The 27,474-nt window shown below is 52.8% G+C and overlaps 1 protein-coding gene across 2 annotated transcripts in view; it reads right to left on the bottom strand.

Annotated features, from left to right (window-relative positions):
* Positions 1-27,474, bottom strand: part of TNS1 (tensin 1) — a 225,574-nt gene that overhangs the window by 129,784 nt on the left and 68,316 nt on the right. For both annotated transcript variants that reach the window (XM_038760090.1, XM_038760131.1), the window contains exons 5-10: positions 21,828-21,922; positions 19,097-19,313; positions 12,424-12,474; positions 11,048-11,170; positions 9,246-9,310; positions 6,575-6,658 (exon numbers count right to left, since the gene is read on the bottom strand). In XM_038760090.1, the coding sequence (XP_038616018.1) occupies positions 6,575-6,658; positions 9,246-9,310; positions 11,048-11,170; positions 12,424-12,474; positions 19,097-19,276 (503 nt within the window). In that variant the 5' untranslated portion in view covers positions 19,277-19,313; positions 21,828-21,922. The remainder of the gene's footprint in view (positions 1-6,574; positions 6,659-9,245; positions 9,311-11,047; positions 11,171-12,423; positions 12,475-19,096; positions 19,314-21,827; positions 21,923-27,474) is intronic.

Below are 27,474 nucleotides of genomic sequence, written 5' to 3'. Positions count from 1 at the left end.
TGGCCTGGAATGCCCTCCCTCCCCAAATCTGACAGAAAATTCCTCTCCCCACCTTCCAAGCCTTATTGAAGGCCCATCTCCTCCAAGAGGCCTTCCCTGATTGAAACTTCCCCTTTCCTCTTCTCCCACTCCCTTCTGGGTCACCCTGACTTGCTCCCTTTCTTCATCTCCCCTCCCAGCCCCACAGCACTTATGTCCACCTCCATCATTTATTTATTTCTATTAGTGCCTGTCTCCCCCTCCAGACTGTGAGCAAACTGTGGGCAGGGAATGGGTCTGTTCCACTGACCTATTGTACTCTCCCAAGTGCTTAGTCCAGTGCTCTGCCCACAGTACACACTCAATAAATATGGTCAACTGACTGACCCCGACACCCTCACACGGCTCCCACAGAGTTCTTCTGGGACCGATCCGGCCGGACCCATTTCCCAGCAGCGTTTGTGACCCAATCTCTGTGGGGGGCTGGGAGGAGGGGCTCAGGTCTTCCCTCCGGGGTCTGGAGACCCAGAGCTGTGAGATTGTCTTGGCCTAAGGGCCTTGGAGAGGCCAGTCAGTCTCTCCGGCCTCAGCCTCGCAGTCACCCGCCGTCCATCAGGGCCTGGAGCCATAGGGATCCTGCTGCTTCCATGTGGCTAATTTCCTTGAATGTCTGTCCCCCGCCCCGTAGACTGGAAGGTGTCTGTGGTAGGGATCGCGTCTACCAACGCGATCGTCCCCTCCCAAGCGCTTACCTCAGGGCTCCGCACACCGTAAGCGCTCGATAAACACCGTCAATTGATTGATTGGGAGAGGGAGCCAGTTGGTCCAGAGGTTCTGGGCCTCAGGGTGGCGGCCCCGGACGAAGACGGAGCTGGCCCATGGGGTCCTGGAGTTTTGGAGGGTGGGGCTGGGGTGGGACTCGGGGAGGGGGTCCGAGGGACTTGGGCTGGCTGCCTGGAGCGGGTGAGTGCAAGGGAAGGGTTGCCCTGGGGAGCCCTGCCCTGCCGCCAGGAACTCCGGGAAAATCCACAGTGGCGGGCATCTGTCCTGGTGTGGTAACAGGAAGTGTCCTCCAGAGAACAGTGAGCCCTGGTCCAGGCCGACACCCACCCACCCCCACCCCACCGCCATCCGCCCAGAGCCCCAGGGGGACCCTCCCCGCACCCCACTGCCTCCCCCACAGAGCCCTGGGACAAGCTGGGCTGGAACAAAGGATCAAGGCACACATATGCAGACCACATGTGCATGCACAGGTGTGCATACACAGGCATACCCAGGCACACGCACACGCACACACACACCCCTTGGACTTGTGCCCATCCTCATTGCTGGGCCCAGCCCCCCAACCCCCACCCGACCAGCTGGAGGCCGGAAGCGGGGCTCTCATGATGGTGTGTCCCGGGCAGCGGCATGCAGAAATGAGCCACACAAAGCCCACCAGCTCATCGGAACTGCCCGGTTCTGGCCTCTCCGGGCTGGACTTCCCCAAGCTGGGCTCCCGTGACAGGCCAGCTGGACAGCTCCCGGCAGAGCGGTCCCAGCAGAGTAGTTCCAGAAGAGTAGTCCCAGGAGAACAGTCCCGGCAGAGCGGTCCCAATAAAGAAGCCCCAGCAGAGCAGTCCCAGCAGAGGAGGCCCAGCAGAGGAATCCCAGCAGCCTGACAGAGCAGTCTCAGCAGAGCAGTCCCAGAAGAGTAGTCCCAGAAGAGTATTCCCAGGAGAGCAGTCCCAGCAGAGGAGTCCCAACAAAGCAGTCCCAGCAGAGCGGCCCCAGTAAAGCAGCCCCAGCAGAGCAGTCCCAGCAGAGGAGTCATGGCAGAGCAGTCTCAACAGAGCAGTCCCAGAAGACTACTCTCCCTGACTTTCCTGTCACTGTTATCGGCACTACCATCCTTCCCATCTCACAAGCCCACAACCTTGGTGTCATCCTCGACTCCACTCTCTCATTCACCCCACACATCCAATCCGTCGCCAAAACCTGCCGGTCTCACCTCCACAACATCACTAAAATTCACCTTTTCCTCTCCATCCAAACCACTACCTTGCTGGTTCAATCTCTCATCCTATCTTGACTGGATGACTGCATCAGCCTCCTCTCTGATCTCCCATCCTCCTGTCTCTCCCCGCTTCAGGTTATACTTCACTCAGCTGCCCAGATTATCTTTCTACAGAAACGCTCTGGGCATGTCACTCCCCTCCTCAAAAATCTCCAGAGGTTGCCTGCCAACGAGCCCATTGTTGGGTAGGGACTGTCTTTATATGTTGCCAACTTGTACTTCCCAAGCGCTTAGTACAGTGCTCTGCACACAGTAAGCGCTCAATAAATATAATAGAATGAATGAACCTATTAATCAAGCAAAAACTCCTCATTTTCGACTTCAAGGCTCTCCATCCCCTCGCCCCCTCCTACCTCACCTCCATTCTCTCCTTCCCCCCTTCTCCCTCCCAGCCCGCACCCTCCGTTCCTCTGCCGCCGCTAACCTCCTCACTGAGCCTCGTTCTCACTTGTCCCACCGTCGATCCCTGGCCCACGTCCTTCCCCTGGCCCGGAATGCCCTCCCTCCACACATCCACCAAGCTAGCTCTCTTCCTCCCTTCAAAGCCCTACTGAGAGCTCACCTCCTCCAGGAGGTCTTCCCAGACTGAGCCCCCTTTCTCCTCTCCTCCTCCCCATCCGCCCCCTCTGCCCTACCTCCTTCCCCTCCCCACAGCACTTGTATATATTTGTACAGATTTATTACTCTATTTGACTTGTACATATTTACTACTCTATTTTGTTAATGATGTGCACATAGCTATAATTCTATTTATTCTGATGGTTTTGACACCTTTCTACATGTTTTGTTTTGTTGTTTGTCTCCCACTTCTAGACTGTGAGCCCGTTGTTGGGAAGGGACAGTCTCTATGTGTGCCAACTTGTACTTCCCAAGTGCTTAGTACAGTGTTCTGCACACAGTAGACGCTCAATAAATACGATTGAATGAATGCATGAATGAATGAGTAGTCCCGGGAGAGCAGTCCTGGCAGAGCAGTTCCAGCAGAGTAGTCCCTGCAGACCATTCCCAGCAGAGGAGTCCCGACAAAGCAGCCCCAGCAGAGTAGTCCCAGCAGAGCAGTCCCAGCAGAGTAGTCCCAGCAGACCATTCCCAGCAGAGGAGTCCCAACAAAGCAGCCCCAACAGAGTTGTCTCGGGAAAATAGTCCCAGCAGAGCAGTCCTGGCAGAGCAGTCCCAGAAGAGTAGTCCCGGGAGAACAGTCCTGGCAGAGCAGTCCCAGAAGAGTAGTCCAGGCAGACCATTCCCAGCAGAGGAGTCGCAACAAAGCAGCCCCAAAAGAGTAGTCCCAGGAAAATAGTCCCAGCAGAGCAGTCCTGGCAGAGCAGTCCCAGAAGAGTAGTTCCGGGAGAACAGTCCCGGCAGAGCAGTCCCAGCAGAGGAGTCCCAACAAAGCAGTCCCAGCAGGATGGCCCCAGTAAAGCAGCCCCAGCAGAGCAGTCCCGGCAGAGGAATCCTGGCATGTGGTCCCAGCAGCAGAGCGGTCTCAGAAGAAGAGTCCCAGCAGAGCGTCCCCAGCCAAATGGCTCTTATAGAGCAACCCCAGCAGACCATTCCCAGCAGACCATTCCCAGCAGACCATTCCCAGCAGAGTAGTCCCAGCAGAGCAGTCCTGGCTGAAAAATCGCAGCAGAGTCACGCGGGCGTAGCCGTTTCTGTTACAGCAGTCCCAGAAGGGCAGTCCTAGTGGAGCGACCCTGGCAGAGTGGCTCTGACAGAGTAGTCCCAGCAGAGTAGTCCCAGGAGAGAAGTCCCAGCGGAATGGTTGAGCAGAGCAGCCCATGGCCCAGGAGAGCAGTCCCAGCAGCAGAGCAGTCCTGGAAGAAAAGTCCCTGCAGAATGGCTCTGAGAAAGCAGTCACAGCAGAGTAGTCCCAGCAAAGGAGTCCCGGCAGCACAGTCTTAACGGAGCAGTCCTAGGAGAAAAGTCCCAGCAGAGGGACCCTGGCAGGGTGGCTCTAACAAACAGAGTAGTCCCAGTAATAATAATAATAATAATAATGGCATTTGTTAAGCTCTTACTATGTGCCAGGCACTGTTCTAAGCGCTGGAGGGACCCTGGCACGGTGGCTCTGACAGAGCAGTCCCAGCAGCAGAACAGTCCTAGAATCAATCAATCAATCAATCAATCGTATTTATTGAGCGCTTACTATGTGCAGAGCACTGTACTAAGCGCTTGGGAAGTACAAATTGGCAACACATAGAGACAGTCCCTACCCAACAGTGGGCTCACAGTCTAAAAGGGGGAGACAGAGAACAGAACCAAACATACCAACAAAATAAAATAAATAGGATAGAAATGTACAAGTAAAATAAATAAATAAATAAATAGAGTAATAAATATGTACAACCATATATACATATACGCAAGTGCTGTGGGGAAGGGAAGGAGGTAAGATGGGGGATGGAGAGGGGGACGAGGGGGAGAGGAAGGAAGGGGCTCAGTCTGGGAAGGCCTCCTGGAGGAGGTGAGCTCTCAGCAGGGCCTTGAAGGGAGGAAGAGAGCTAGCTTGGCGGAGGGGCAGAGGGAGGGCATTCCAGGCCCGGGGGATGACGTGGGCCGGGGGTCGATGGCGGGACAGGCGAGAACGAGGTACAGTGAGGAGATTAGCGGTGGAGGAGCGGAGGGTGCGGGCTGGGCTGGAGAAGGAGAGAAGGGAGGTGACTAGAAGAAAAGTCCCGGCAGAGGGACCCTGGCCTAGTGGCTCTAATAAAGCAGCTCCGGCAGCTGAGGAGAGGGCCCAGCAGAAAGAGTAGTCCCAGCAGCAGTCCTGGCGGAAAAGTCCCGGTGCAGCAGTCCCGGCCATGGGTCCCCAGGGCGGCAGACCTCAGAGTTGAGGTCAGGGAGACTTTCCCACCCCGGCGACCCCTCCCTACCCAACTCCTTCCACTGGACCCGGCCTTTGCCAGCCTCCTCCGCCTCCTCCATGACAGGGCCGGCCCAGGCCTGCCCGGAGCCCTGGGCCGCCCCCACCATCCTTCCTCCTGCACAGAGAGGATGGCGAAGGCCCCTGGGGCCTGCACAGGGCCGCACACACGTGCGCACACACGCTCCCAGGCACGCGGCCACGCACGTGCCTCCCCCTCCCCCCCCACACCATTATGTGGCACGTAGCCACATAAACAAGTGCGCACACACACACACGCATACAGACATGCCCTGTGGCACACAGCCACGTACATGTGCCCTGCGGGCACACAGCACAGACACGCATATGCTTTGCAGCACACGGCCACAGCCATGCAAATACACACTACATGGCCTGCAGCCACACACAAACTCAATGATAGACACATGTTCCTCAGCTCCTTCATCCCATGTAATAAAAATAATAATAATGGTATTTGTTAAGCACTTCCTATGTGTCAGGCACTGTACTAAGCACTGGGGTGGACACAAACAAATTGGGTTGGACACAGTCCCTGTCCCATGTGGGTCTCACAGTCTCCATCCCCCATTTCACAGATGAGGGAACTGAGGCCCAAAGAAGTGAAGTGACTTGCCCAAGGTCACAGCAGACAAGTAGAGGAGCTAGGATTAGGACTCATGACCTTCTGACTCCCGGGCCCTGGCTCTATCCATTATGCCCTGCTGCTTCTCTGATAATAATAACGATGGTATTTCTTAAGCGCTTACTATGTGCCAGGCACTATACTAAGCGCTGGGGCGGATGTAAGCAAATCACATTGAACATAGTCCCTGTCCCATGTGGGGCTCACAGTCTCAATAATTGTGGGCGGGGAATTCTTTCATTCATTCATTCACTCAGTCGTATTTACTGAGCTCTTACTGTGTGCACAGCACTGTAGTAAGCGTTTGGAAAGTACAATTCAACAACAAATAGAGACAATCCCTACGCAACAATGGGCTCTGCTGTATTTAATAATAATAATGGTATTTGTTAAGCATTTACTATATGCTGTTCTAAGCACTGGGATAGATACAAGGTGATCAGGTTGTCCCAGGTTGGGTGGGGCTCACAGTCTTCAGCCCCATTTTACAGATGAGGTAACTGAGGCACAGAGAATAATAATGATGGTATTTGTTAAGCACTTATGTGCCAAGCACCGTTCTAAGCATTGGGGTGGATACAAGGTGATCAGGTTGTCCCGCGTGGGGCTCACAGTCTTCATCCCCATTTTCCAGATGAGGTAACTGAGGCCCAGAGAAGTGAAGTGACTTGTCCAAGGCCACATAGCAGACAGGTGATGGAGCCAGGATTAGAACCCACGTCCTCTGACTCCCAAGCCCGGGCTCTTGCCCCTAAGCCACTAGTGTTCCTCTCCCCCTCTAGACTGTAAGCTCACTGTGGGCAGGGAATGTATCTGTTATATCGCTGTATTGTCCTCTCCCAAGCGCTTAGACCAGTGCTCTGCACACAGTAAGCGCTCGATAAATACGATTGACTGACTGACCAAGTGGATGCTCTGGGTGAGTGCAAACATGCACACACACAGGCATACACACACAGGCGCACACACACACACACACACACACAGGTACACATACACACTGCCACACGCACGCGTGCACAAGACCCACCTCTTCTGTGACGGCTGTCCGAACGGGGCCACCTTGTCTTCGTAGAACCTCTTCATGGCAAATCTGTCCAGGGCCTGGTCGGCGCTGGATCGGGGGACGGTGGGAAGACGATGGGGTGAGAGGCTCAGCCACCAAGAACCTCCCCTGGACTGTCCCACCCCCACCCCAGCCCCGTCCCACCCCAACCTGGGGTCCCGGCCCCCCTGGACACAACCCTCTGGATTGGAAGCTCGTTGTGGGCAGGGAATGTGTCAGTCTATTGCTGTATTGTCCTCTCCCAAGTGCTTAGTACACTGCTCTGCACACAGTCAGTGCTTAATAATAATAATAATAATGGTATTTGTTAAGCACTTACTATGTGCCAAGCACTGTTCTAAGTGCTGGGGCTGGGGGTGGGGAATACAAGGAAATCAGTTTGTCCCACGTGGGGCTCACAGCCTTAATCCCCATGACTGGATGAATGAATGAACACTTTAGGCACTTCAAGACTCCTTACTAGATAAGCATATAATAATAATAGTGGTATTTGTTAAGCACTTACTATGTGCCAAGCACTGTTCTAAGCCCTGGGGGAGATACAAGGTTATCAGGTTGTCCCACGCGGGGCTCACAGACTTAATCCCCATTTTACAAAAGAGGTAACTGAGGCCCAGAGAAGTGAAGTGACTTGCCCAAGGTCACACAGCTGATAAGTGGAGGAGCCGGGATTAGAACCCATGACCTCTGACACCCAGGCCCGGGCTCATGCCACTAAGAGTGTTCAGCGCTTACTATGCAGCAGGCACTGCACTAAGCACGGGGGTGGATACAAGCAAATCGGGTTGGATGGAGTCCCCGTCCCATGTGGGGCTCACAGTCCCAATCCCTGTTTTACAGATGAGGGAACTGAGGCCCAGAGAAGTCAAATGGCTTGCCCAAGGTCACATCACACGGGAGACAAGTGGCAGAGGGAGGATTAGAACCCAAGTCCTTAGGACCCCCAGGTCTGGGCTCTATCCACTAGGCCATGCTGCTTCTCATATGTGCACACATGCATACACTTGTGTGTGTTTGGTTCTCCTGGCCTGTTTCTCTCTGATTAATCCCCCTCTCCATCCCCTGCATCTTACCTCCTTCTCTTCCCCACAGCACCTGTATATATGTATATATGTTTGTACATATTTATTACTCTATTTATTTATTTATTTTACTTGTACCTATCTATTCTATTTATTTTATTTTGTTAGTATGTTTGGTTTTGTTCTCTGTCTCCCCCTTCTAGACTGTGAGCCCACTGTTGGGTAGGGACTGTCTCTAGATGTTGCCAGCTTGTACTTCCCAAGTGCTTAGTACAGTGCTCTGCACACAGTAAGCGCTCAATAAATACGATTGATTGATTGATTGATTGCTTGATTGATTCTGGACTATCAACTCCTTGTGTGCGGGGAATGTGATTACAATATGTGATTACTAAAACAGAGTTCTGTTATACTGTACTCGCCCAACTGCTCAGTACAATGCTCTGCACACCATAAATTCTCAATAAATGCCATTAATTCACAATTAGTAATAATAATTATTGTGGTATTTTTTAAGCACTTATTATGAGTCGGGCACTGTACTAAGCGCTGGGGTGGATACAAGCAATTCGCGTTGGACACAGTCCCTGTCTCACGTGGGACTTGCAGTCTCAATCCCCATTTTCCAGATGAGGGAACTGAGGCCCATAGTAATAATAATTATTGTGGTATTTTTAAGCACTTATTATGAGTTGGGCACTGTACTAAGCGCTGGGGTGGATACAAGCAATTCGCATTGGACACAGTCCCTGTCTCAGTGGGACTTGCAGTCTCAATCCCCATTTTCCAGAAGAGGGAACTGAGGCCCAGAGAAGTGAAGGGATTGACCCAAAGCCACAGAGCAGACAAGTGGCAGAGCTGGGATTAGAACCCATGACCTTGGCTCCTGCCACTACACCATGCTGCTTCCGCCATAATTGTGGCATTTGTTAAGCACTTACTATGTGCCAGGCACTGTACTAAGCACTGGGGTGGATACAAGCAAATCGGATTGGACACAGTCCCTGTCCCACGTGGGGCTCACAGTCCCAATCCCCATTTGACAGATGAGAGAACTGAGGCCCAGAGAAGTGAAGTGACTTGCCCAAGACCACACAGCCGACAAGTGGCGAAGACGGGATTAGAACCCATGACCTTCTAACTCCCAGGCCCAGACTCTAGCCACTACGCCATGCCCCTTCTTGAGGAACAATCAGTCAGTCAGTCAGTTGTATTTATTGAGCGCTTACTGTGTGCAGAGCACTGGACTAAGTCTTTGGGAGAGTCCAGCAGAATAGTAAATGGTCACATTCCCTGCCCACAATGAGCTGACAGTCTAGAAGGGGGAGGCAGACATTAATAGAGATAAACAAATGACGGTGGTCTCTAGACTGTGAGCCCATTGTTGGGTGGGGACAGTCTCTATCTGTTGCCGAATTGTACTTTCCAAGCACTCAATACAGTGCTCTGCACACAGTAAGCACTCAATAAATATGATTGAATGAATAAAATGACGTTGGTTCCCCCGAGGTCAGAGCGGGCGCTCAGGGTTCAGGCCTGGGCCCCGTAGTCCCGGGGTGGGAGTGGGGTGGGGCGAGGAGGGGTCTGGGGGAGGAAGGGGGTGACCATCTTACCTGGCGGAAATGTTGCTGTAGTGCATGTAGGCGGCTATCACCACCCCCATCCTGCCTCGGTTTCCCTGCAAGAGCCAATCACAAACACAGTCAATTTCCCAGCTGGGGCACGGGGATGGCGCGGGGGTCCGGGCTGCTGAGCCCAAGGGCGGAGACCCCCGGACCCAGGTGGCCCGTCTGCCCAAAGGCACCAGACCCAGGAGTGTTTGTTGTTTTGTTGTCTGTCTTCCCCTTCTAGCCTGTGAACCCGATGTTGGGTAGGGACCGTCTCTATATGTTGCCGACTAGTACTTCCCAAGCACTTAGTACAGTGCTCTGCACACAGTAAGTGCTCAATAAATATGATTGAATGAATGAATGAATGAAAGCCCTGTCCGGTTCTGGGGGGAGGGGACTCCTGGGCCCACATCGCCCAGACATGAGGGCCATTCCCCTGCAGCCTATCCTCTCTGGCCTGGGGCCGCTGTCAGTCAGTCAGCCAGTCAGTCAGTCTTATTTATTGAGCGCTTACTGTGTGCAGAGCACAGGACTAAGCGCTTGGAAGAGTTCAATACAACAATAAATGGACACATTCCCTGCCCACAATGAGCTCACAGTCTGCGGTGGGGGACAGACAGACATTAATATGAATAAAGAAATGACAGATCTGGACATAAATGACACGGGGCTGGGAGGGGGGATGAAGAAAGGGAGCAAGTCAGGGCGACGCAGAAGAGAATGGGAGAAGGGGAAAAGTGGGGCTTAGTCTGGGAAGGCCTCTTGGAGGAGATGGGCCTACAATGAGGCTTTGAAGCCGGGGAGAGAGAGATTGTCTGTCGGATTTGAGGAAGGAGGGCATTCCAGGACAGAGGCGGGATGTGGGCCAGGGGCTGGCGGCGAGATGGATGAGATGGAGGCCCAGTGAGGAGGTTGGCGTTTAGAGGAGCGGAGTGGGAGGGCAGGGCTGGAGTAGGACAGGAGCCAGGTGAGGAGGGATGGGGGGACAAGGTGATTGAAGGCTGTCGGTCTCTGCTGACCCCGCCGGCACCTCCTCCTTCCAACCCTCTGCCCTCCCCCTCCCCTGCTGCCATCCTCCACCCCCTCTCCCCAAACCCCCAGCAGGACATGGGCTCTAATTCCGGCTCCACCGCATGTCCACTGTGTGACCTTGGGCAAGTCATATTACTTCTCTGGGCCTCAGTTCCCTCCTCTGGAAAATGGGGATTAAGACTGTGACAGGGACTGAGTCCAACCTGTTTTGCTTGTATTTACCTGCATGCTAAGAACAGTGCCTGGCACATAGTAAACACTTAACGAATACTATTATTATTATTATCATTATTATTATTATTTTTATTTTTATTAGGGGCCAAATGGGATCACCGAGACCAGTTTTTTGGCTTGAAGATTGTCCTGGATGCTTCAGTCTCTTTGTTCCAGGGATAATAATAATAACTGTAGCATTTGTTAGGTGCTTACTATGTGCCAAGCACTGTACTACGTGCTGGGCAGATACAAAGTAATTGAGTTGGACATAGTCCCCATCCCACATGGGGCTCACAGATTTAATCCCCATTTTCCAGATGAGGGAACCGAGGCCCAGAGACGTGAAGTGACTTGTCCAAGGTCACACAGTAGACAAGTGGTGAAGGCGGGATTAGAACCCAGGTCCTCCTGACTCCGAGGCCCGGGCTCTAGCCACCAGGCTGGAACGGCAGACCATCAGGGATCCAGGGTGAGTGCCTCCATGTATACCCAGGTGCAGCCCCCCCGGGGCAGGCTGGAAGCTGGGGTGGGGAAGGGGGGATGCCCGCCGGGCTGACCTTGCTGTGAAGGACGACCACATTTCGGGGGTCGGCATTGAGCCACGTGTCCATGGCCTTGCAGACACTGCAGATCTTCTCCAGGGCGGGAGTGTGGAGATCGGGCCAGCCAAAGTCCAGCACCTGCGGGAGACCAGACGGTGGATGGGAAGGTGGGCGGTGAGGAGGTGGGGGGGAGGGAGGGTGGGGAGAGGAGTCCAGAGGAGGTGAGCTGATTCCAAAATCAATCAATCAATCAATAGCATTTATTGAGCGCTTACTGTGTGCAGAGCACTGCACTAAGCGCTTGGGAAGTACAAGTTGGCAACATATAGAGACAGTCCCTACCCAACAGTGGGCTCACAGTCTAAAAGGGGGAGACAGAGAACAAAACCAAGCATACTAACAAAATAAAATAGAATAGATATGTACAAGTAAAATAAATAAATAAAGTAATAAATATGTACAAACATATATACATATATATAGGTGCTGTGGGGAAGGGAAGGAGGTAAGATGGGGGGATGGAGAGGGGGAATGACCAACCTCCTCTCGAACCGACAGGGTGGTGGGCCTGAGCCTCCACTCACCACCCCTCCTCTGACCCCACAAGGCACCTAGCCCCACTAGCCAGGTGGGGCTAGGTGGGATGGGGGGACAAGGTGATTGAGGGCTGTCGGCCTCCTTTGACCCCGTCGGCACCTCCTCCTCCCATCCCTCCCTGCAGCAACAGTGACAGAGGTTAGATCTCATGAAGAACTGGCAGGAGAGTCAAGGGGACTGCACGGACCTCTCAACACAGGCTTGCTGGCCTGGGGGCAGGGGGTTGGACGGGATGACCTGCAGCGGGGCGTGGAGGGGGTGTCATTCATTCAATCGTATTTATCGAGCGCTTACTGTGTACACAGCACTGTACTAAGCGCTTGGAAAGTACAATTCGGCAACAGATAGAGACAATCCCTGCCCACAGCGGGCTCACAGTCTAGAAGGGGTGAGACAGACGTTGAAACAAGTAAACAGGCATCAGATAGCATCAATATCAATAGAATTATAACTATATACACATCATTAATAAGATAAATAGAATTAGAGATATGTACATTTATGCACAAGTGGTGTGGGGTGGGTCGAGGGGATGGGGAGGGGAGGGGGAGCAGAGGAAAAGGGGGGCTCAGTCTGGGAACCAACCAGGGAGTGCAGCCTATTTGGGGTCCCCAAGAAGGAGAGCAGCCCTGAGGCCTGAGGAGACCCACAATGAGAGAGCGAGCAGAAAAAACAGTCAAGGTTGGGACTGTTTTGTGGGGGAGGTCCTTCTGAGCCCCCTCCCCCAGCTCCCACCCATATTCTGGGGTGACCCCCTCCCCACCATCCCCAACTCCACCCAGAAGCCTTCTTACCTTGGGGTGCAGCTGGGTAATGTCATGTCTCCGCTCAGAGAGGTTGAGGAGCTGGGGGAGGGACAAACATTAATTAATTCATTCATTAAATCGTATTTATTGAGCGCTTACTGTGTGCAGAGCACTGAACTAAGCGCTTGGGAAGTACAAGTTGACAAGTTGACAGCTGACAAGCGGCGGAGCCGAGATTAGAACCCATGACCTCTGACTCCCAAGCCTGGGCTCTTTCCACTGAGCCACGCTGCTTCCCCTTGTGTCTCCTCCCTTTGGTCAGTTGTTTTTATTGAGCGCTTACCGTGTGCAGAACACTGTACTAAGTGCTTGGGAGATGACAATAATAATAAGAATTGAGGTATTTGTTAAGCGCACTGTACTAAGCACTGGGGTGAATACAAGCGAATTGGGTTAGACACAGGTCCTGCCCGTGCCATTTATTAAAAACTTACTATGTGCAGAGCACTGTTCTAAGTGCTGGGGAGGTTACAAGGCAATCAGGTTGTCCCACAGAGGGCTCACAGTCTTAATCCCCATTTTCCAGAGGAGGGAACTGAGGCCCAGAGAAGTGACTTGCTCAAGTCCACACAGCAGACAAGTGGCGGAGCAGGGATTAGAACCCGTGACCTTCTGACTCCTGGGCCTGTAGTCTATCTGCTAGGCCACACTGCTTCTCACAACAATAAAAAGTATATATGGTTGCACATACTTATTACTCTATTTAATTTATTTTACTTGTACATATCTATTCTATTTATTTTATTTTGTTAGTATGTTTGGTTTTGTTCTCTGTCTCCCCCTTTTAGACTGTGAGCCCACTGTTGGGTAGGGACTGTCTCTATATGTTGCCAACTTGTACTTCCCAAGCGCTTAGTACAGTGCTCTGCACACAGTAAGTGCTCAATAAACACGATTGATTGATTGATTGATAAGAAGTGACACTTTGCTAGTCAACCCACCCCCAGCCCTTCTTCTGTCCTTAGGCCTCCTGTCCTTAGGCCTATACTCTGCCATCCTCCCCTTTCTGTCATCCCTTTTAATGAGAAGCAGCAAGGTTCAGTGGAAAGAGCACAGGCTTTGGAGTCAGAGGTCATGGGTTCAAATCCTGGCTCTGCCAATTGTCAGCTGAGTGACTTTGGGCAAGTCACTTCTCTGTGCTTCATTTACCTCATCTGTAAAATGGGGATTAAGACTGTGAGCCCTCTGTGGGACAACCTGATTGCCTTGTAACCTCCCCAGCACTTAGAACAGTGCTCTGCACATAGTAAGTTTTTAATAAATGGCATTATTATTATTATTATTTTAATGCCTCTCTCTCTCCTCCACCCTGGGAGATCCTCAGGGGCAACTTGTCTGCTGGGTGACCTTGGGCAAGTCACTTCACTTCTCTGGGCCTCAGTTCCCTCATCTGTAAAATGGGGATGGAGACTGTGAGACTACCTGATCGCCTTGTATCACCCCCAGAGCTTAGAACAGTGCTTGGCACAGAGTAAGCGCTTAACAAATATCATCAAAAGTTTATTGTGTCAGTACGGCATTTAATACAGTGCTCTGCAAACTGTAAGTACTCTATTTATTTATTTTACTTGTACATATCTATTCTATTTATTTTATTTTGTTAGTATGTTTGGTTTTGTCTCCCCCTTTTAGACTGTGAGCCCACTGTTGGGTAGGGACTGTCTCTATATGCTGCCAATTTGTACTTCCCAAGCGCTTAGTACAGTGCTCTGCACACGGTAAGCGCTCAATAAATACGATTGATGATGATGATAAATACCATTGATTGATTGATTGATTGATAGGGGCTAGGGTCAGAGGGGTTCATTCATTCAATCATTCAATCGTATTTATTGAGTGCTTACTGTGTGCAGAGCACTGTACTAAGCAGGCCCCGCCCCCCACAGGCCCCGCACAGCGCCCCCTGCAGGTCACGCCCGGCCATCACCCACAGGCCCCGCCCCTGACAGCGCCCCCTGCTGGTCGCGGGCCCCGCCCCAGCGCCCCCTGCAGGTCACACCCGGCCATCCCCCACAGGCCCCGCCCCTGACAGCGCCCCCTGCTGGTCACGGGCCCAGCCCCAGCGCCCCCTGCAGGCCCCCGCACGGCGCCCCCTGTTGGTCATGCTCGGCCACCCCGACAGTCCCCACCACAGCGCCCCCTGCAGATCAAGCTCGGCCATCCCCCACGGGCCCCACCCTGCAGTCATAAGCGCTTAATACAGTGCTCTGCACCCAGTGGCGCTCAGTGAATACGACTGAACGAATGAATGCTCGGCCATCCCCCACGGGCCCCGACCTGCAGATCCTAAGCGCTTAATACAGTGCTCTGCACCCAGTAAGCGCTCAATAAATACGTCTTAGAGAAGCAGCGTGGCCCAATGGAAAGCGCACGGGCTTGGGAATCGGAGGTCATGGGTTCAAATCCCAGCTCCACCTGTATCAGCTGTGTGACCCTGGGCAAGTCACTTCACTTCTCTGTGCCTCAGTGACCTCATCTGTAAAATGGGGATGAATCAATCAATCAATCGTATTTATTGAGCGCTTACTGTGTGCAGAGCACTGGACTAAGCGCTTGGGAAGTACAAGTCGGCAACATATAGAGACAGTCCCTACCCAACAGCGGGCTCACAGTCTAGAAGGGGGGAGACAGACAACAAAACAAAACGTATTAACAAAATAAAATACATAAAATAAATATGTGCAAGTAAAATAAATAAATAGATATGTGACCTTGGGCAAGTCACAGCTTTTTTGGGTTTCAGTTTCCTCATAGCACCTGTATATATGTATATATGTTTGTACATATTTTTTTACTCTATTTATTTATTTATTTATTTATTTTATTTGTACATATCTATTCGATTTATTTTATTTTGTTAGTATGTTTGGTTTTGTTCTCTGTCTCCCCCTTTTAGACTGTGAGCCCACTGTTGGGTAGGGACTGTCTCTATATGTTGCCAATTTGTACTTCCCAAGCGCTTAGTACAGTGCTCTGCACATAGTAAGCGCTCAATAAATACGATTGATGATGATGATGATAGTGGGGGAAGCCAGGTGTGAGGTGGAAGAACTGCCGGACCCCGAGCTCAGGTACGAAGGCATTGGCACTGGAGGGGATTTCTTGATCCCCTTGATCCCAACTTGTACTTCCCAAGCGCCCAGTACAGTGCTCTGCACACAGCAAGCGCTCAACAAATACGATTGATTGATGGATGGATGGATGGATGGAGGAGCTCGCATCCAAGAAAGGATGATGGAAAAATTACTAGGTGTCCAGCGCCGTTCGAAGCAGTGGGGTAGAGACAAGTCATTCGGGTCGGACACGGCCCCCCGGCTCCCGTGGGGCTCACGGTCGTCATCCCTATTTGAGGGAGGAGGGAACTGAGGCCCAGAGAAGGGAATGACTCGCTCAAGGTCTCCATCCGACTTTTAATAAATACCATCATTATCATTATTATTATTCAATTCTCGTCATCCCTATTTGAGGGAGGAGGGAACTGAGGCCCGGAGAAGGGAAGTGACTCGCTCAAGGTCTCCATCCTACGCTTAATAAATGAAGACTGTGAGCCCCACGTGGGACAACCTGATGACCTTGTGTCCCCCTCCAGCGCTTAGAACAGTGTTTTGCACATAGTAAGCGCTTAACAAATGCCGTCATTATTATTATTATTACGACTGAATGAATGAATGAATGAGTGAGTGAATGAATGCTGGGCCATCCCCCAAAGGCCCCGCCCCAACGCCCCCTGCTGGTCACGCCCGGTCATCCCCCCACAGGCCCCGTCCCAGCGCCCCCTGCTGGTCACGCTCCAACCCCGGCAGGCCCCGCCCCAGCGCCCCCTGCAGGCCCCGCTCCGCCAAACCGCAACAGGCCCCGCCCGCGCGCCCCGGCAGGCTCCGCCCCTGCAAGCCCCGCCCCTGATAGCGCCCCCTGCAGGCAGCGCCCCCTGCAGGCAGCGCCCCAGACAGCGCCCCCTGCAGGCCTGGCTGGCTCCGCCCCAGGACCCGCCAAGCTCCGGCGCCCCCTACAGGCCGCGCTTCGTCCATCATCATCATGAATCGTATTTATTGAGCGCTTACTGTGTGCAGAGCACTGTACTAAGCGCTTGGGAAGTCCAAGTCGGCAACATATAGAGACAGTCCCTACCCAACAGTGGGCTCATAGTCTAAAAGGGGGAGACAGACAACAAAACCAAACATACTAACAAAATAAAATAAATAGAATAGATATGTAGAAGTAAAATAAATAGAGTAATAAATATGTACAAACATATATACATATATACAGGTGCTGTGGGGAAGGGAAGGAGGTAAGATGGGGCTCAATAAATACGATTAAATGACTTAAGTGAGGCCAAGGACGGATTTATACAGATCTATTCTATTGATTTTATTTGGTTAATATGTCTGGTTTTGTTGTCTGTCTCCCCCTTCTAGACTGTGAGCCCACTGTTAGGTAGGCACCGTCTCTAGATGTTGCCAACTTGTACTTCCCAAGCACTTAGTACAGTGCTCTGCACACAGTAAGCGCTCAATAAATACGATTGATTGATTGATTGACTGACCCCCAGGTCTGTGACCCCCGTGACCCCCAGGCCCGTGACCCCCCCATAATAATGATCATTCAATCATCATTATTATCCCCCAATAATAATGATCATTCAGTCATCACTATTATTTTTTTTTTACGGCATTTATTAGCCTGTATATATGTTTGTACATATTTATTACTCTATTTTGCTTGTACATATCTATTCTATTGATTTTACTTTGCGAATATGTTTGGTTTTGTTGTCTGTCTCCCCCTCCTAGACTGTGAGCCCACTGTTGGGTAGGGACTGTCTCTATATGTTGCCAACTTGTACTTCCCAAACGCTTAGTACAGTGCTCTGCACACAGTAAGCGCTCAATAAATATGATTGATTGATTGATTGACGGACGGACGGATTGACAGGTCCCTCCCCAGCGCCCCCTGCAGGCCCCTCTTCGCCACCCCAACGGGCTTCGCCCCAGCACTCCGGCGAGCTCCAATTAATACGTGGGCAGCGATTGTCTTTGTTGCTGAATTGTACTTTTCCCAAGCGCTTAGTCCAGTGCTCTGCACACAGTAAGCGCTCAATAAATACGGCTGAAAGAATGAGTGAATGAATGAATGAATGGCTGAGGCTGAATGGCGCCCCTTACAGGCCGCGCTTCATCCAGTGCTCTGCCCATAGTAAGGAGCTCAATAAATATGATTGACTGACTGACAGGTCCCGCTATGATGATGATGATGGCATTTGTTAAGTGCTTACTATGTGCCAAGCACTGTTCTGAGCGCTTGGGGGGATACAAGGTAATCAGGTTGTCCCACATGGGGCTCACAGTGTTCATCCCCATTTCACAGATGAGGGAACTGAGGCCCGGAGAAGTGAAGTGACTTGCCCAAAGTCACACAGCAGACAATTGGCGGAGCCGGGATTAGAACCTACAACCTCTGACTCCGAAGCCCGGGCTTTTTCCACTGAGCCACGCTGACTCCCGTAATAATAATTGCGGTATTTGTTAAGCGCTTACTACATTCCGAGCACTGTTCTAAGCGCTGAGGTAGATCCAGGGTAGTCAGGTTGCCCCCACGTGGGACTCCCAGTCTTCATCCCCATTTTCCAGATGAGGTCACTGAGGCCCAGAGAAGGGAAGGGACTTGCCCCAAGTCACACAGCTGACAAGTGGCGGAGGTGGGATTAGAACCCACGACCTCAGACTCTTGTCACTGCCCCCTGTAGGCCCGGCTCCGCCCCAGCAACTCCCAGGCTCCGGCGCCCCCTACAGGCCGTGCTTCATCCCGCGCTCTGCACAAACAGTAGGCGCTCAATAAATATGATTGACGGACGGACTGACTGATTGACAGGTCCAGCGCCCCCTGCAGGCCCGGCTCCGCCCCAGCACCCCGGACAGGCCGTGCTTAGTACAGAGCTCTGCACAAACAGTAAGCGCTCAATAAATATGAGTGATTGACTGATTGACAGGTCCCTCACCAGTGTCCCCTGCAGGCCCCGTTCATTCATTCATTCATTCATTCATTCATTCAATCGTATTTATTGAGCGCTTACTGTGTGCGGAACACTGTACTAAGCGCTTGGGAAGTACAAGTTTGCAACATATAGAGACGGTCCCTACCCAACAGCGGGCTCACAGTCTAGAAGAGGGAGACAGAAGGGGTGCCCCAGCACCCCTAGTGGGCCTCGCCCCCTGTTAAGCGCTTACTATGTGCAAAGCACTGTACTAAGCGCTGGGGGGATACAAGCTCATCAGGCTGCCCCACCTGGGGCTCACAGTCTTCATCCCCATTTTCCAGATGAGGTCACTGAGGCTCAGAGAAGTGAAGTGACTTGCCCAAGGTCACACAGCAGACATGTGGCGGAGCCGGGATTAGAACCCATGACCCTGACTCCAAAGCCCAGGCTCTTTCCACTGAGCCACACTATCCCAGGAAGGCCACGCCCCCCGAAGACCCCTCTCCACACCCCCTGCAGACCCCACCCTGGCACCCCCATCCCCGGAGGGTCACGCCCCCAGAAGGCTTCAGCCCTCATCACAGATAGGCCCCACTGCCTGTGGTCTGGTCCCTTCGGGGTCAAGTGGGGTCAGATGGGGTCAGACGGGGTCAGATGGGGTCCGGAGGGATGTGCGGCACTGACCAGGTAGCTGTCGCGGTGCTTGGAGTGCAGCATGCGCGCCACATGCCGGAGGTGGGCGCGGAAGTTGTCGGGGTGGACGGGCCGCGGGTAGCACACGGCCAGGATGCGCTCCGTCACGTACAGCAGGTCCAGCTCGCAGCTCTCCTCCATCGTCCACCGCCCGCCGGACACGCTGGACATGCCGCCCACCTCGACGCCAACACGAGGACTCCGGCGCCTGAGGACCAGGGGCCGCATTTACACCCGCGCCCACCCTCCTGGATGCCCCTGTCCTGTCCTCCCCGTCCACCCTGCCACCTCCGCCCCATCAGTCCTGTCCTGTCCCTTCGGTCCTGTCTGTTCTAGACTGTGAGCCCACTGTTGGGTAGGGACTGTCTCTATATGTTGCCAACTTGTACTTCCCAAGCGCTTAGTAAAGTGCTCTGCACACAGTAAGCGCTCAATAAATACGATTGATTGATTGTTCATCCACACCCCTCCGTCTTGTCTGCCCATCCACCCTGCCATCTCCGCACCACACCAGCACCTGTATATGTGCTTGTACAGATTTTTTACTCTATTTATTTTACTTGTACACATTTACTATTCTATTTATTTTGTTAACGATGTGCATTTAGCTTTAATTCTATTTGTTCTGACTTGACACCTGTCCACATATTTTGTTTTGTTGTCTGTTTCCCCCTTCTAGACTGTGAGCCTGCTGTTGGGTAGGGACCGTCTCTATATGCTGCCGACTTGTACTTTCCAAGCGCTTAGTACAATGCTCTGCACATAGTAAGTGCTCAATAAATATGATTGAATGAATGAATGAATACTGCCTCCCCTCCCCATCCTGCCATCTTCACCCCATCCTGCTATTACTGCCCATCTCATCACCCTGCTTATTGCTACCCCAGTGCTTAGAACAGTGCTTGGCACCTAGTAAGCCCTTCACAATGATAATAACAATAATTAAGGCATTTGTTAAGGGCTACTAGACGCCAGGCACTGTACTAAGCGCTGTGTGGATACAAGCAAATCAGGTTGGACACAGTCCCTGTGCTCACACTCTCAATCCCCATTTTACAGAGGAGGGAACTGAGACCCAGAGAAGTGAAGTGACTTGCCCAAGGTCACACAGCAGATACGTAGCAGAGCCGGGATTAGAACTCATGGCCTTCTGACTCCCAGATCTGGGCTCTGGCCACTTCTCCATGCTGCTGCACAAGTGCCATCGTTATTATTACTACACTAGAACAGAATTGGTAGACAAGTTCCCTGCCCACAAGAAGCTTCCAGTCTACAGGATCTTACTGTGTGCTAAGCCCTGGGGTAGATGCAAGGTTATCAGATTGGACATGGTCCCTGTCCCACGGGGCTCACAACCTCTCTCAGCCCCATTTGCTAGAAGAGGAAACTGAGGCCCAGAGAGATTAAAGTTCTGGTCTGAAGGTTATATGGCACCAGCCCAAGCACTTAGTACAGTGCTCTGCACACAGTAAGCGCTCAATAAATACGACTGAATGAATGAACGGTCCTGGAAGCACACAGACCTGACAGCGCTGTTCAGCTGCTCAGGACTCCTCACCCTCCTCCTCCCTCCTCCTCCTCCTCGTTCTCCTTCCCTCCTTCTTCTCATCCCCTCCCCCTTCTCTTCCTCCTCCTCATCCTCCTCCCTTGTCCTCATTCTTTTATTCAATCGTATTTACTGAGCTCTTACTGCGTGCAGACCACTGGACTAAGTGCTCTTAGTACAAATCGGCAACAGATAGAGACTAAGTGATCGGCAACAGATAGAGATGGTCCCTACCCAACAACGGGCTCACAGTCTAGAAGGGGGAAATAATGGTATTTGTTAAGCGCTTACTATGCGCGAAGCACTGTTCTAAGCGCTGGAGGGGATACAAGGTGATTAGGTTATCCCACGTGGGGCTCACAGTCTTCACCCCCAATTTACAGGTGAGGTAACTGAGGCCCTGAGAAAGTGAAGTGACTTGCCCAAAGTCACACAGCTGACCAGTGGCAGAGGCGGAATTAGAACCCATGACCTCTGACTCCCAAGCCCGGGCTCTTTCCACTGAGCCACGCTCATTCCTCCTCCCCCTCCTCCTTCCCCCTCTCCTTCTCCTCTTCCCCTCTTCCCCCCTCCTCCTCCTCCTCCCCCTCCTATCCTCCTCCTCCTCCCCCTCTCCGTCTTCCCCTCCTTCCTCTTCCCCCCTCCTCCTGCCCCTCCTCCCCTTTCCCACCTCCTCTCCTTCTTCCTCCTCCATTCCTGGACCCTCCTCCTCCTCCTCCCCCGATCCTCCCCCTTTATCACCTCCTTCTATTCATCCTGCCCCTCCTCCTTCCCCTTCCCCCTTCCTCACTTTCCTCTTCCTCTCCCCCTCCTCCTCCTCCTCCTTCCCCTCCTTCCTTTCTCCACTTCCCTCTCCCCTTCTTTCTCCTCCTTCCTTTCTCCACTTCCCTCTCCCCTTCTTTCCCCTCCTTCTCCTTCTCCTCCTCCTCCTCCTCACCCCTCATCAGCAAGCTGCTCCACTGGGTCCCCCCTGGCTGACCCCACCGTTGTCAGTTTACCTTCCTTCTGTCTACCCTGCATCCCTCCTGCTGCAGTCCCAGCCCCTAGTCCCCCATTCTCCACCAGCCCTGCCCCTCCGTGCCCCCGACTCTGTCCACCCACCCGACTCTGCCCAGACCCCGAGGGCCACTGGTGTCCCCCCACCCCCTCCCTCAAGACCCTCTCGCCCCTACTTACCTGAGGGCCTGGGCCTGGGGCTGGGGCTGGACCTGGGGCTGGGGGTGAGGGTGGGTCACCCGTGGGACACCGGTCCGGAGTGGCTGGCAGGACCCCTAAAATTGGGGGGGGGGGGAGAAAATGTATTCCAGAGCCCCCCACCCAACCCAGGTCCACTTTGGTCAGCGGACCACTGGCCCCACTCCCCACTTTGGGGCTCAGGGACCCCCATGCCGGGGGGACTCCCATAGGCCGGGGGGACCCCCATGCGACCCAAGTAGTCACAGGCAGCAGAACTGACCCACCTGGCCACCACCCTGCCCAAGGACGGATACGGACACATACACACACACATACACACACAGGCCCACTGACCCAGCAGGCCTGCGGATGGACATGCGGGCACACACACTGATTCACCAGGCCATGGCCCCACCCACAGAGAGGGGTAAGGACATGCACACACACACGCACACACACATCTACACATATGCTCTGCACACAGTAAGCGCTCAATAAATACGGTTGATTGATTGACCCACTAGGCCACAGCCCTGACTGCAAAGAGAGAAACACACACACACACACACACACACACACACACACACACACACACACACACACAGGCTGACTCACTAGGCCATGGCCCCACCCACAGAGGGGGTGAGGACATGCACACACAAACACACACACACACACACACACACACACACACACACATAATGACCCACTAGGCCACAGCCCTGACTGCAGAGAGAAAAACACACACACACACACATACACACACACACACACACACACACACGCTGACTCACTAGGCCATGGCCCCACCCACAGAGAGGCATAATAATAACAATAATAATGGCACTTATTAAGTGCTTACTATGTGCAAAGCACTGTTCTAAGCGCTGAGCACTGTTCTAAGCACATACACGCACACACAAATTAAGTCCTTATTGAGTGTGGAGCACTGTACTAAGCACTTGGGAAAGAACAATACAACAATAGAGACATTCCTTGCCCACAAGAAGCTCACAATCTAGAGTTCTCCCTCCAATTTAGACCGTACACCCGATGTGGGACCTGACTATCTGGTTTCTACCCCAACGCTTAGTATAGTGCTTGGCACACAGTAAGTGCTCAACAAATACCAAGGGAAAAAAAATGAGGTTTGGCTGCTTTGGCTTTGGAGAAGCATTCAGCACACTGGTTAGAGCCCGGGCCTGGGAGTTGGAAGGTCATGGGTTCTAATCCCGGCTCCACCCCTAGTCTGCTGATTTTGGGCGAGTCACTTCACTTCTCTGGGCCTCAGTTACCTCATCTGTAAAATGGAGATTAAGATTGTGAGCCCCACATGGGACAGCTTGATCACCATGTATCCTCCCCAACGCATAGAACAGTGCTTTGCACATGGTAAGCGCTTAACAAATACCAAAATTATTATTATTATTATTCTCCGGGCCTCAGTGACCCCATCTGTGAAATGAGGATTGAGTCTGTGAGTCCCATGTGGGACAGGGACTGGGTCCAACCCAATTTGTTTGTATCTACTCCAGTGCTTGGCACCTAATAAGAGCTTAACAAGTACCAGAATTATTATTATTATTATTTATTATTTGGAAAGGTTGTCCCAGAGGCAGAGGGATGGACCCAACGGCCCCAAGGTCACCGGAGGCCGCCTGTTTTTGGTCAGAAAAGTGGAGCTGTAGTCTGGGGAGGAAGGAACTGAGGTGGGGGTCTCCCAACCCCACCCTCACCCCTTTGGACCCCAGGCCCCAGCCTCCACCCTGCCTCATTCATTCATTCATATTTATTGAGCACTTACTGTGTGCAGAGCACTGTACTGAGCGTTTGGAAAGTACAATTCAGCAATAAAAAGAGACAATCCTTGCCCACACCGGGCCCGAGGAGCGTCCTGGGGGGACCAGCCCTGAAGACTGGTCCTCTTTTTTTTTTTTTAATGGCATTTATTAAGCTCTATGTGCAAAGCACTGTTCTAAGCGCTGGGGAGGTTACAATGTCAGCAGGTTGTCCCACGTGGGGCTCACAGTTTCAATCCCCATTTTACAGACGAGGGCACTGAGGCACAGAAAACTGAAGCGACTTGCCCAAAATCACACAGCTGATAAGTGATGGAGCCGGGATTAGAAGTCATGACCTCTGATTCCCGAGCCCAGGCTCTTGCCTCTAAGCCACGCTGCTTCTCTTTTCTGCTGCGTGAACTTGGGCGAGTCACTTCACTTCTCAGTCCCCTCATCTGGAAAATGGGGATTGAGACTGTGAGCCCCAGCTGGGACAGGGACTGTGTCCAACCTAATTTGCTTGTATCCACCCCAGCGGCGCTTAGTACAGTGCCTGGCACATACTAAGCGCTAAGCCAAACACCACCATTATTATTATCCCGACCCTGATCTCTCCCTCCTGGATTCCGGGTGCCCCCTAGGACCCATTCATTCATTCAATCGCATTTATTGAATACTTACTATGTGCAGAGCACTGTACTAAGCATTTGGGAAGTACAAATCGACAATCGGAGACGGTCACTACCCAACAACGGGCTCAGAGTCTAGAAGGGGGGGACAGCCAACAAAACAAAACAACTAGACAGGTGTCAATTCCATCAAAATAAATAGAATTATAGATATATACACATCATTCATAAAATAGAGTAAAAAATATGGACAAATATAAGTGCTTAACAAATGCTACGATTATTATTATTATTATTCTACACTGTGAGCCCATTGTGGACAGGGATTGTCTCTCTCTGTTGCTGAGTTGTACTTTCCAAGCGCTCAGCAAAGCGATCCACATCCAGTATGCGCTCTATAAATACGATTGAATTATTATTATTCTAGACTGTGAGCCCATTGTGGACAGGGATTGTCTCTCTCTGTGGCTGAGTTGTACTTTCCAAGCGCTCAGCAGAGCGATCCGCACCCAGTATGCGCTCTATAAATACGATTGAATTATTATTATTCTAGACTGTGAGCCCGTTGGGGACGGGGATTGTCTCTCCCTGTTGCTGAGTTGTACTTTCCAAGAGCTCAGCAGAGCAGTCCGCACACAGTATGCACTTAATAAATATGATTGAATGACTGACTGACGGATTAACTGCCTCCCGCCAACTCGGGGACCCCCCCGTCCCCGTCCCCACCTGGATCCCTCCATCCTGAACCCCTGGGCCTCTCCCTCCTGGAGGTCCCCTACTCTGAGACCTCCCATCATCTCTTCTCTGCTCCCCAGCTGGTTTCCTTTCCTCTGCCGGACAAGCCCCCATGGACCACCATCCTGTCCCCCTCTCCCAGTGCCCCGGCCCCCCACCATCTCCCCACAATCCCCTGTCCCTCCGGGCCCCCTTCCTGTTCCTCGAGCGTGTTCTGGATCGGAGATGTCTTGGGTAGGAACCCCCTCCCTTGGGTGGGGGACAGAGATGGGTGGACGGAAAGGTCACCTACCCCCCTTCCCGACCCCTGCCCATAAATCAGATCCTCTCCTTCCCTCCCCACCCCCATCTCACCCTCACAAATGCAGGGTGCAAGGCTGGAGGGCGGGGGTGAGAAACTTAGAGAAGTAGCGTGGCTTAGTGGCAAGAACCCAGGCTTGGGAGTCAGAGGATGTAGGTCCTAATCCCAACTCCGACACCTGCCCGCTGTGTGACCTTGGGCAAGCCACGTCACTTCTCTGTGCCTCAGTTACCTTATCTGTAAATTGGGGATTAAGACTGTGAGCCCAACCTGGGACACCCTGATGACCTTGTATCTACCCCAGTGCTTTGAACAGTGCTCGGCACATAGTAAGCGCTTAACAAATACCATTATTATTATTATTATTATTATGGAGCCCAGAGCAGGGGCATGACTTACCCTACCCCTGCCACATCCAGGCAGAATTTGCACTCCGCGCTGGAAGCCACCTGCCCCTCAAACCTCTGCCCAGAAGGGCTCAGAAACCGCGCCTCACAAACACACCCCGGACTTCTGGGCTACCGGGGGCTCTCCCTTGGGGGACTGAGGCTCACCCGGAGACTCGGGGGGCTCCCGGGTGTTTGCAGAGGGGAGGGGACGGTGGGAGGAAACCGAGTGGCCCAACGAGAGAGCCGCCACCGCCTCCTGCTTCCTGCTTCCTCGGCCTCCGCCCCGTCCAGGCCTTCCGAAGCCAGCGAGCCCAGGGATTGGACACTCATGGCAGTGGCTGGAGGAGGGAGAGGTTGGGTGGACTCCAAGGGTCTCTGGGGTTTGGGGGTGGGGACCTGTTTCGGGGGAGAGGCTGGAAGGACCGACCTCGTGGCCACGAGCCAGAAACACGTTCCTTCCGAGCCCTGGCCCGGCCCGTCAGCCTCCCGCCTCGCCAGCCCAGACCCATCACCCCATCGCTCTCCGTCTCAGCGGTCCCTGATGAGGAGTCGCTGAAGCCCCCAAGGCCCAGCCATCTTCCCTCACCCCTCACCTCCCACCCCACCAGGGCCACGCGGAGCTGAGGAACTTCAGCTGCCTCTCAAGAGCGGCCACCACTGGGGTGGGTCACAGCAGCTGCTCTGAACACACCTCACCGTTGCCCGTAAAGCCTTCCATCACCTTGCCCCCTACTACCTCACCTCGCTTCTCTTAATAATAATAATAATAATGATGGCATTTGTTAAGCGCTTACTATGTGCAGAGCACTGTTCTAAGTGCTGGGAGGGATACAAGGTGATCAAGTTGCCCCACGTGGGGCTCACAATCAATCCCCATTTTACAGATGAGGTAACTGAGGCTCAGAGACGTTAAGTGACTTGCCCAAGGTCACACAGCCGTCATGTGGTGGAGTCGGGATTCGAACCCATGACCTCTGACTCCAAAGCCCGTGCTCTTTTCACTGAGCCACGCTGCTTCTGTAATAATAATAACAATAATAATTGTATTTAATTAATAATAATGATGGTATTTGTTAAGCGCTTACTATGTGCTGAGCACTGTTCTAAGAGCTGGGGTACATACGAGATCATCAGATGGTCCCACGTGGGTCTCACAGCCTTAATCCCCATTTTACAGATGAGGTAACTGAGGCACAGAGAAGTGAGGTAATTGGACCAAACTCATACAGCTGACAGGTGGCGGAGCCAGAATTAGAATCCAAGTCCGGGCTCTTGCCACTATGCCATGCTGCTCCTTTTTTTCTACAACCCAGCCGGCATACTCCACTCCTCTGGTGCCGCTAACCTCCTCACTAGGCCTCCATCTCGCCTGTCCCGCCACCGACCCCTGGCCCACGTCCTGCCTCTGGCCTTGAACGCCCTCCCTCTTCAAATCCGACGGACAATCACTCTTCCCTCCTTCAAAGCCCTACTGAGAGCTCCCCTCCTCCAGGAGGCCTTCCTGGACTGAGCCCCCCTTTCCCCTTCTCCCACTCCCTTTCCACTAAGCCACATTGCCCAAGGCCCAACGAAGGCCTTGAGGAGGCCCAGGGGAGGCCCAGAGGAGGCCAGTGGAGGCTGTGGGTGGGAGAGAGCTAGGCCAGAGATATAGGGAGGTCGGATAGAGACTCTGTAAGCCCCAGCTCTGGCCGCTGACCGGCCCTTCCGGCCACCCAGACAGATGGACACCAGCCCCCCCCTCGCTCCCCCAAGTCATCAGGCAGCTGCGGCTGGGTTTCCTGTTTTCAACGGAGTTTGGGCATGTGATTGCTG

This window comes from Tachyglossus aculeatus, chromosome 1, assembly GCF_015852505.1.
Source record: "Tachyglossus aculeatus isolate mTacAcu1 chromosome 1, mTacAcu1.pri, whole genome shotgun sequence".
In the NCBI taxonomy this organism is placed as follows: Eukaryota; Metazoa; Chordata; class Mammalia; order Monotremata; family Tachyglossidae; genus Tachyglossus; species Tachyglossus aculeatus.
This window is presented reverse-complemented; position numbering and strand designations above follow the sequence as displayed.